The following is a 10,000-nucleotide window of genomic DNA, read 5'->3' on the forward strand; positions in this document are numbered from 1 at the left end:
TTCATAAAGGACCATATCCATTTGGGTCTAAACTGAAATTTGGAAGGATCACTGCTCCTACAGCCTGCATTGGTCTGCGAAACCACCTGGAGACTGCTCCCTTGTCTTAGACAGCTTGGTTCGTTCCCTACCCATCCTGTCCTGAGTCTAAGGCCTCTAGTTCTGTTCTTGTCCTGAGTCTAAGGCCTCTAGTTCTGTTTTTGCGTCTCATAACCCTTGTCATTTCCTACCTGTGACCCCGAGGTCCCCCTTCTCCCCCTTCATGTGCTCCATGTCCACCTCGCTCATGTTCCCGGGCGGGCCTTGGAGCCCCCGGTCTCCTCTCCCTCCCTTAGGTCCGGTCACGCCGAAGTCCCCCCGCGGGCCGCCCAGACCCGGGTCACCTGGGGACACAGACAGCAGATAAAGCCCCTCCCGTCTCCAGAGCCTTCAGACCTCTCAGGTTCCTCACTGGGTCCAGGGTGTAGAACCCGCCTCACCTCGAAGACCGGGGAACCCGGGGTTGCCAACGGGTCCGGAGCTCCCAGGGGCGCCCGGCGTTCCCATGACGCCCATCTCTCCCTTTGGACCTAGATACACACATGCACAGGCACACACGCACGCACACACATGCACGAGCACACGCACGCAGAGTAGAGTTCAGTCAGTATTGACGTTAGCAACCCTTCTCCAGCAGTAGGTCCAACCCGTGGCGGTGGTCCTCACCGTGGTCTCCCGTGAGCCCCGCCCTGCCCGGCTGTCCTGGTAGCCCCGAAAACCCTGTCCCCCCCGCCTGGCCGGGGAACCCTGGCAGGCCCTTCTCCCCCTGGGGCCCGGGCATGTCGAGACCGGGGGGCCCGGGGAACCCCTTCTCCCCCTTCTCCCCGCTATGACCTGCACACAGGGTCAGGGAGTTAGAGAGTGGAACATCAGTCTGCTGACCCCCGGAGGTCAGAGAGTGGACCATGGGGACTGCAGTCTGCTGACCCCCGGGCTGCCAGCGGAGAGCGGCTCCTTCTGCGTTAGCGCACGTGTATCGGGCCCTTAGGTTTGAACTCACCAAATGGTCCAGGCTCTCCTTGGGGCCCATGGGGGCCGGGGCCCCCAGGCAGACCTGCTCCTGGTTCTCCCGGTGGGCCGACCCGTCCTGAGAGCCCGGGGGGGCCGGGGGTACCTGGAGGAAACCAAGACAACAGCGAGTGAAACAAACCGTCGATCGTGATCACACGCGCCGTGGTCATCTCGGCCCGTGAGGTGTTGTTGTTGTTGTTGTTGTTGTTTCCTGACCTTCGACCCCCTGAGCTCCCGGTGGTCCTGCGGGCCCCTCCAGCCCTGGGACCCCCGTGAGACCAACGGTCCCTTTCGTCCCGGGGAACCCAGGCCCCCCTGCAGGCCCCTGAGACCCCTTAGGGCCCGGTAGACCCCGGCCAGGGTCGCCCTGTCAGGATAACCACCCAAAGTCGGTCAGGATCTCATTAGGCCAGCGCTGAACATCACACAAACACACAAACACACATACACACATACACACATATATGCACATATACACGCACACGCACATGCACAAATACACACATAAACACATCCACATACACACACATACACACATACACACATCCACACAGACATGCACACAGACACGCACACACACACACACAAACACACACACACACACACACACACAGAAACACACCTTCTGACCAGGCCCCCCGGATTGCCCTGTGGCTCCGTCATGCCCTGGTTTTCCTGCCTCTCCAGGAACTCCTGGGGCTCCTGGGACTCCGGAATATCCTAGTGACACAAATCACAGTCGACCTTTCAGTCACAGCCGGTCTCCTCTGGTGTCTTTTGTTTCCAGAACCAGACATATGAATCTGACGATGGCACAGGAGTAAGAGTCCTGATCGTGTACAAGGCCTACCTTTGGGGCCGGGAATGCCAGGAAGTCCGATCCCCGGAAGTCCGTGGTCACCCTTCCCTCCGGGAAACCCTGGCGGCCCCGGGCCTCCGCTCACTCCCCGTTCACCTGGCAACAAAGACACAAATTCAAACCGGGAGAAGTGTTGCCGGAAGTTGTTAGAGGACCAATCACAGCCCTTGCCGTCTCCGTCCGTCTCCGTTCTGTCGACGGATAGTTAGAAAATATTGAATGCGCACCTAGAGCTACAGAGAGGGTCTCCGACGAAGGAGTGGGACCTCCATGTCTACGTACAGCACTTTACGGAGAAGTTAAAAGCAGCCTTTAGTCTGCCCTCCTTGGCTCTATGTTAATGGTCCATCTTGTCACCATCACGTGCTCTGGTTCAGGGCCCACCTTGTAGTCCCGGGATGCCCTGCTGTCCTCTGAGTCCGGTGGTCCCCTGAGGTCCTGGGGCGCTCACTCCTTTACCAGCTTCTCCTTTCAGGCCTGGTGGGGGACAGGACAGAGTGTAGGGGACACACTACATCACACAACACCTGCACCTTCAACAGCCCCGTCTGTAACGCTGCCTCATGTGTGATACCAGATCACGACGCCAGTGGTGAATGGCTGAATGTGATAAGAATATGTGGATGCCACTTGAATAGTCCTGATAAACAGGGGGGATGTGGATAGGGTATCGTCTCTGTTTGCAGAGGTTCTGACACATTGCTTCAAAACAACCCTAACTACAGGCTGCTGGCCGAGGACTCCAACCAACACCCCTTCGCCACCAGGAAACATCACGACAACAGCGGACATCATCAGGGCTACGGCGCCCCGGCCTGGGGCTGGCTGTGGATGGCGTGTTTGGGTGTTGGTGGTCCGTTTACCTGGCTGCCCAGGTGTGCTCAGCGGTCTGTTTACCTGGCTGCCCAGGTGTGCTCTGCGGTCTGTTTACCTGGCTGCCCAGGTGTGCCTGGTCTTCCTGGGGTCCCGGGCACGCCCTTGCCTCCGGTCTCCCCCGGCAGCCCCACCCCAGGGATCCCAGGAGGGCCTCTCTCTCCCTGCGGCCCTGAGGCCCCGTGGTCCCCGTCCAGACCCCGGTCTCCCTTGATTCCCTCTCTTGCCTGCAGGCCACAGGGGAGAGTGTTAGACAGTCAAAGAGGAGAGGGTTAGACAGTCACAGAGGAGAGGGTTAGACAGTCACAGAGGAGAGGGTTAGACAGTCAAAGAGGAGAGGGTTAGACAGTCACAGAGGAGAGGGTTAGAAAGTCACAGGGGAGAGGGTTAGAAAGTCACAGGGGAGAGGGTTAGACAGTCACAGAGGAGAGGGTTAGAAAGTCACAGGGGAGAGGGTTAGAAAGTCACAGAGGAGAGGGTTAGACAGTCACAGAGGAGAGGGTTAGACAGTCAAAGAGGAGAGGGTTAGACAGTCACAGAGGAGAGGGTTAGAAAGTCACAGGGGAGAGGGTTAGACAGTCACAGAGGAGAGGGTTTGACAGTCACAGAGGAGAGGGTTAGACAGTCACAGAGGAGAGGGTTAGTCAGTCCATCACAGAGGGTTAGACAGTCACAGAGGAGAGGGTTAGACAGTCACAGAGGAGAGGGTTAGACAGTCACAGATGAGAGGGTTAGACTGTCACAGAGGAGAGGGTTAGACAGTCACAGAGGAGAGGGTTAGACAGTCACAGAGGAGAGGGTTAGTCAGTCCATCACAGAGGGTTAGACAGTCACAGAGGAGAGGGTTAGACAGTCACAGAGGAGTGGGTTAGACAGTCACAGATGAGAGGACCATGGGGAGGTACCATGGGGACCACACTCGACTGTCACAGAGGAGAGGGTTAGACAGTCACAAAGGAGAGGGTTAGACAGTCACAGATGAGAGGGTTAGACAGTCCATCACAGAGGGTTAGTCAGTCACAGAGGAGTAGTCCATCAGTCTGCCCTCTGTCCACACACTCACTCACACACTCACACATAGTCTAAAGAGGGCATTCATGTTTCAGAATCCGTTGATTATTTCAGCTGGCCGGTGAAGACCGGTGGGGTCTCCATGGAGACTGGGAATTAGTAAAGAAATATGATTAAAATGAAATTAAATGAATTACGCCAACTTTAATTCTCTGACTTCGATGGCGCTGACACACTTTCAAACATTGGACACCCTCAATGTTTGGATTGCTTTCAGCAAGTTATCAAAACTAGGAGGTGCAGGAATAACCGGTAAAACGGTTTGGTGTTTGTCAGTGTTCCTCTCGCTCACTGCTTACCGGTTCTCCTTTGGGGCCGACGGAACCCGGGAAGCCGTCCTTCCCTGGAAACCCGTCCACACCTGGCAGGCCTGCGGAGCCAAAGGCCCCAGGGAGCCCCCGGTCCCCCTTCAGCCCAGGGGCCACAAAGACGTCGCCTGGTTCTCCCACTGCCCCCGGGGCCCCCATCAGGCCCGGGCTGCCGCCAACACCCTACGGGGAGACCAGCGGACCGGTAAGAGACCTCATGGGGGACGTCATGAGGTCGGACCCTAACGCTGGACGCCGTAGCGCTGCTCCAGTGGGTCTGCTTGCAGTTCCTGGTTGGAGCCTTATGGGGGTTCTGCTGATAAGAGGGGGGCTACTCACGAAGCTTCCAGTGGAACCAGGAGGACCAGACGAGCCCTTCTCTCCTTTAGCGCCGGCCAGCCCAGGGAACCCTGCCACAGGGAGAGGAGGCGTTCAGAACGTCCTCAGACCTCACAGGCCAGGGAGCTGTCATGCTGCCCCGTCTGTAGAGGTGATGACCGAGACGCTGAGGTGACGGTGCACGGTCGGCTCACCTTGTACCCCTTTGGGCCCTAAGGGGCCGGGGGTTCCGGGGGGTCCGTTGGCCTCACACTGAACGCAGGTCTCTCCATTCTCACCTGGGGAGGGGGGGGCAGGTGGTCCGTGGTTGAGCGGTGATCTTATGGGGGATATCATGTCAACCACCAAACAGACGGCCCTCTAAAAGAAGCCGATCACTGAACTACGGTAAGAGCCTGCAGAGTCGTTCCACACGGAACGTCTTGGATAAGTCTGATTAACCGCCTCTATCAGGAGAGTGGACCTTTACACCACAGGCATGATCTGCTACTGAGAGAGACTGTAGAGCAGCGTTACTCATTGCGCGGCTCCCGAGTCACATGCGGCTCGTCAAGCTATAATTGGTGGCTCGCATGGTAGCTTCCTATGTGGTAACACAGCCAATACACCTTTTCAAATGTGCTTCATAAACGTACAACATTGCACTACAAAAACGCAAACATCTGAATTATACTTGTCCCTTCACCCAAATAATGAAGGAGAAATTAAAAGTATTAAGCCTTAATGGTGATCCCTAAAGGGGGAATTGTCAACCTGTCAAACCTGGCAACGCAGCCCGCAAGCGTGTGGCATTGTTTACAACACGTGACCGCTCAAAATTTAAAGGCAGGCTACGTAAGCTCCGCTAGCTCCGCAAGCTCCGCTTGCCAGCTGAAATACGAAATGGACCGGTTTTTAATAAAAAGGGACAGAAAATAACTCAAAAACCAGACGAACAGACAGACAGTGTTGCTAGTGGAGTGGATGAGGGAAATAAGTCTGAGGACAAAAATCAGCAGGAAGACATCGGAGAGGGGACGGGCAGAGAAACGGCAGGTGTAAAAAAAAACGAAAAATAAGAAGCATACAAGATGAGCACAGAAAATTTCAAGAGAAGTGGAGAAGTGGACGGACGAATTCCTGTTTGTTTTGCACGGTATGAACCCTCTATGTTTGATTTGCAAACAAACCCGTGCCGGTTTCAAACGAAGCAATCTGGAGCGCCATTTCAAAATGGCGCATCCAAAATTCAATGAAATTTACCCGCCTGGCAGTGAACTAAGAATTAAGAAAACTGCACAGCTCACTGCTTCACTGTGTGAGCAGCAAAATCTAATCCACCACATGTCTCTTTGTCCTCTCTTTCGCTGACCAGTCCTGGGAATAACATAATTGTATTAGGCTACTCCCCTCATCCCCTTAAGTCTGGGACGTAACACCAATTTATATGAAGAAATGCACATTTGCAAAGGTGACTTAGCATGTTGTCATAAAAGTGGCTCTCCTTTTGATTTTGCAATGCCAATGTGGCTCTTGTCAAAAAAATAGTGAGGATCACTGCTGTAGAGGGACAGGGTGAGAGAGTGACAGGGTGAAAGGTTGACAGGGTGACAGAGTGACAGAGTGACAGAGTGACAGAGTGACAGAGTGACAGGGTGACAGAGTGACAGAGTGACGGGGTGACGGGGTGACAGAGTGACAGAGTGACAGGGTGACAGGGTGACAGAGTGACAGAGTGACGGGGTGACGGGGTGACAGAGTGACGGGTGACGGGGTGACAGGGTGACAGAGTGACAGGGTGACAGGGTAACAAAGTGACAGGGTGACAGGGTAACAGAGTGACAGGGTGACAGGGTGACAGAGTGACAGGGTGACAGGGTGACAGGGTGACAAAGTGACAGGGTGACAGGGTGACAGAGTGACAGGGTGACAGGGTGACAGAGTGACAGAGTGACAGAGTGACAGAGTGACAGGGTGACAGGGTGACAGAGTGACAAGGTGACAGAGTGACAGAGTGACAGAGTGACAGAGTGACAGGGTGACAGAGTGACAGAGTGACAGAGTGACAGGGTGACACGGTGACAGGGGCCCCGGGCAGTGGGGGGCCCATGGGGCCATGCGGCTGGCCGTACCTTTTTGTCCAAACTCTCCTCGAAGGCCGATGGGTCCTGGGGGCCCGGGGGCGCCTTTCTCCACATCGCACAGAACGGGGTCGACTGTAACACACACACACACACACACACACACACACACACACACACACACCCATCAGCGCGGTTCCTCAAAGGGGGGTACACTGAACCCCTAGGGTTACTTGATGTGTATTTTTGTAGTTAAAAAATTGGTTCTTGGTGAATAGCTCCACCTTAATACAATGTTTTAACCTGAATACTTCCTTAACAAACTGAGGTAGTACACATGAACGCTAACAAACATGTGTTTGTTGAATCTTCCCAATGAACGACACGAATCATAAGGGAAGCAGACGACCAAGCTGCTCGTTGGACTGTTTGAGCATTTACACCTCCCATCTAATGTCAGCATGCAGGGTGTCTGAATGTCCCTCAGTCAACAGGTGTAGGTGTGTCTGAATGTCCCTCAGTCAACAGGTGTAGGTGTGTCTGAATGTCCCTCAGTCAACAGGTGTAGGTGTGTCTGAATGTCCCTCAGTCAACAGGTATAGGTGTGTCTGAATGTCCCTCAGTCAACAGGTGTGTCTGAATGTGTAATGGTCTGTTGTGAGGTGTGAGACAGGGTGATGTCCGTGGTGAGGTGTGAGACAGAGCAATGTCTGTGGTGGGGTGTGAGACAGGGTGATGTCTGTGGTGGGGTGTGAGACAGGGTGATGTGTAGGGTCTGTGGTGGGGTGTGAGACAGGGTGATGTCTGTGGTGGGGTGTGAGACAGGGTGATGTGTAGGGTCTGTGGTGGGGTGTGAGACAGGGTGATGTGTAGGGTCTGTGGTGGGGTGTGAGACAGGGTGATGTGTAGGGTCTGTGGTGGGGCGTACTGGGGGGTCCTGGGAGCCCGCGGGGGCCGGGCTGCCCGTCCTCTCCAGGGGGTCCGCGGAGAGACTCCCCCTCCAGGCCCCGGTCTCCCGGCGGTCCCGCGTCTCCCTTGTTCCCCTGGTCTCCTTTAGGGCCTTCGGAATTCCGGCCTGCAAACAAACAGGAATATTCAGCCCATCGTCAGCGGAGGATCTGTCCCAGCATACAGGGAAAGGCATCTTGGTCTCTAGGTAATATCATCTCTGTATATATATATATATAGAATATATATATATATATATATATTATTACATAGAAACAAAGTCTAGAAAGTGAGTAAAAGCTGAGTGAATCACCTGGAGGCCCAGCGTCTCCATGGGGACCAGTGAAACCTGAATGAAAAGTCACAAAGTCAATGACATCAACAATGAAAAGGTCCAAAAACTGTAGTAATCATCAACCAACAGCTCTGTGTGTGTGTGTGTGTGTGCTTGTGTGCTTGTGTGTGCGCGTGTGTGTGTGCGTGTGTGCGTGTGTGTGTGTGTGTGTGTGTGTGTGTGTCTACCCTTCTCTCCCTGCTGTCCAGGGAGACCAGGCGGTCCTGGAGGTCCAGACAGCCCAATACCCTGCAGATCCCAGACCAGACTGAGAGTTAGAGCAGTAAACCGGCTGCTGGGGTCATAACACACACAGCAGCATGATGCTTCAAACCACGGTTGGTCATCTCACAGCAGGATACCACACACACAGGTATCAATGACTCGTTTTTATCTATGAAATCAAAACAAAATTAATCATGCAACATCTATTCATTAATCATTTTAAATTTGTCGTAATTGCTTTTGTAATAAGTTAGAAATGACGCAAGTCTCTGTCGTGAAGCTGTATCACAGTAACGGCGGCATCTGGTGGTTCGATGTAGAACTACATCTTCTTTATCTATTTTATATTTGGAGCTCGGATTAGGGTTTGCATTGAGTCATACAGGAAGATGCAAGAGCGAGAGAGATACAGGAAAGATAGATCTTACGGATCCTGGTGGTCCCTTTTCACCCTTTTCACCCTGAAAGCAGACACAGAAATGAGTATCCTACGTCAGTTTAACGGAACCATAGATTCAAACTTTTAGCTGAAGCTGTAACTATCAAGTGGTAGATTATTGGCACTATTCCTCTATCTTTTATTTATTGTGTTGATAAAAGATAAAAGATTACCTGGAACCCGCTGGGTCCAACGGTTCCAGTGAAGCCCCTCTCTCCCTGAAAGACACAACGAGTTAGCTTACATGCTAACGCTGGCTAACACATGAACGGTATTTAATCATAAAACACGTGAAGCACTCACCCTCGGCCCTCCATCTCCATCTTTTCCATTTTTGCCCTGAATATCAAAGAGAAAAGATTGGGATTATAATGGGTTTATGTGAGGACAGACTCAAACCTGAGTGCTAAAGTATTAACACACTGTAAGGTAGACAGTATAACAGTCTGCTATAACAGTATAACAGTCTGCTATAACAGTATAAGTATCCTGTAACAGTATAACAGTCTGCTGTAACAGTACAACAGTCTGCTATAACAGTACAACAGTCTGGTGTAACAGTACAACAGTCTGCTATAACAGTATAACAGTCTGCTGTTACAGGGTAACAGTCTGCTATAACAGTATAACAGTCTGCTATAACAGTATAAGTATCCTGTAACAGTATAACAGTCTGCTGTAACAGTACAACAGTCTGCTATAACAGTACAACAGTCTGGTGTAACAGGGTAACAGTCTGCTGTAACAATATAACAGTCTGCTATAACAGTATAACAGTCTGCTGTAACAGTATAACACCCTGCTGTAAGAGTGTAACAGTAACAGTACAACAGCTGGTTGTAACAGTGTAACAGTCTGCTATAACAGTATAACAGCCTGCTGTAACAGTGTAACAGTAACAGTACAACAGCCTGCTGTAACAGTGTAACAGTGTAGCAGCCTGCTGTAACAGTGTAACAGTGTAACAGCCGGCTGTTACACTGTTACACTGTTACAGCAGGCTGTAACAGTAACAGTAACAGCAGCCTGCTCCAGTAAGGGGGCTGAGTTTGGACCACCCACCCTGGCTCCCGGGGGGCCCGGTTCCCCTTTCACCCCGGTCATGAATGGCGAGCAGTACCCCTGTTGGGAAGGGGAGCACAGAGGAGGAGAGACTGTGAGCTCAGAACTGCTGTCAGAAGTCAATGTTTCCCTAAAGGACTTTTATTCTGAAGACACTGACTTTTTCTCCTTGATCGCCACGTGGTCCTCTTTCTCCCTGCAGGAAAAGTAGAAACCAGTCAAGAAAATATGATTCTACGGGAAATATCTTCAATCAATCCTCCAACTAATGAATCCATCCATTTTACATCATCATCCATCATCATCACAATCGTCATCATCATCATCCATCATCATCATCATCATCATCATCATCATCATCATCATCATCATCATCATCATCATCATCATCATCATCATCATCCATCATCGTCATCATCGTCCATCATCATC

At 52.3% G+C, this 10,000-nt stretch overlaps 2 protein-coding genes across 2 annotated transcripts in view; one reads left to right on the forward strand and one right to left on the reverse strand.

Moving 5' to 3' along the window:
* ube2al (ubiquitin conjugating enzyme E2 A, like) overlaps positions 1–10,000 on the forward strand; it is a 113,475-nt gene that overhangs the window by 85,792 nt on the left and 17,683 nt on the right. The window lies entirely within an intron of this gene.
* The window catches only part of col4a1 (collagen, type IV, alpha 1), a 25,647-nt gene that overhangs the window by 11,497 nt on the left and 4,150 nt on the right, over positions 1–10,000 (reverse strand). The window contains exons 10-30 of the mRNA XM_060040551.1: positions 9,729–9,764; positions 9,569–9,628; positions 8,810–8,845; positions 8,680–8,724; positions 8,496–8,528; positions 8,031–8,091; positions 7,822–7,857; positions 7,489–7,635; positions 6,612–6,695; positions 4,695–4,778; positions 4,501–4,571; positions 4,153–4,344; positions 2,841–3,009; positions 2,294–2,386; positions 1,901–2,005; positions 1,673–1,770; positions 1,267–1,417; positions 1,040–1,153; positions 706–873; positions 480–569; positions 231–383 (exon numbers count right to left, since the gene is read on the reverse strand). Coding sequence (XP_059896534.1) covers positions 231–383; positions 480–569; positions 706–873; positions 1,040–1,153; positions 1,267–1,417; positions 1,673–1,770; positions 1,901–2,005; positions 2,294–2,386; positions 2,841–3,009; positions 4,153–4,344; positions 4,501–4,571; positions 4,695–4,778; positions 6,612–6,695; positions 7,489–7,635; positions 7,822–7,857; positions 8,031–8,091; positions 8,496–8,528; positions 8,680–8,724; positions 8,810–8,845; positions 9,569–9,628; positions 9,729–9,764 — 2,026 coding nt within the window. The remainder of the gene's footprint in view (positions 1–230; positions 384–479; positions 570–705; positions 874–1,039; positions 1,154–1,266; positions 1,418–1,672; positions 1,771–1,900; positions 2,006–2,293; positions 2,387–2,840; positions 3,010–4,152; positions 4,345–4,500; positions 4,572–4,694; positions 4,779–6,611; positions 6,696–7,488; positions 7,636–7,821; positions 7,858–8,030; positions 8,092–8,495; positions 8,529–8,679; positions 8,725–8,809; positions 8,846–9,568; positions 9,629–9,728; positions 9,765–10,000) is intronic.

The sequence above is a fragment of the Gadus macrocephalus genome, chromosome 20, assembly GCF_031168955.1.
Source record: "Gadus macrocephalus chromosome 20, ASM3116895v1".
NCBI classification, from domain to species: Eukaryota; Metazoa; Chordata; class Actinopteri; order Gadiformes; family Gadidae; genus Gadus; species Gadus macrocephalus.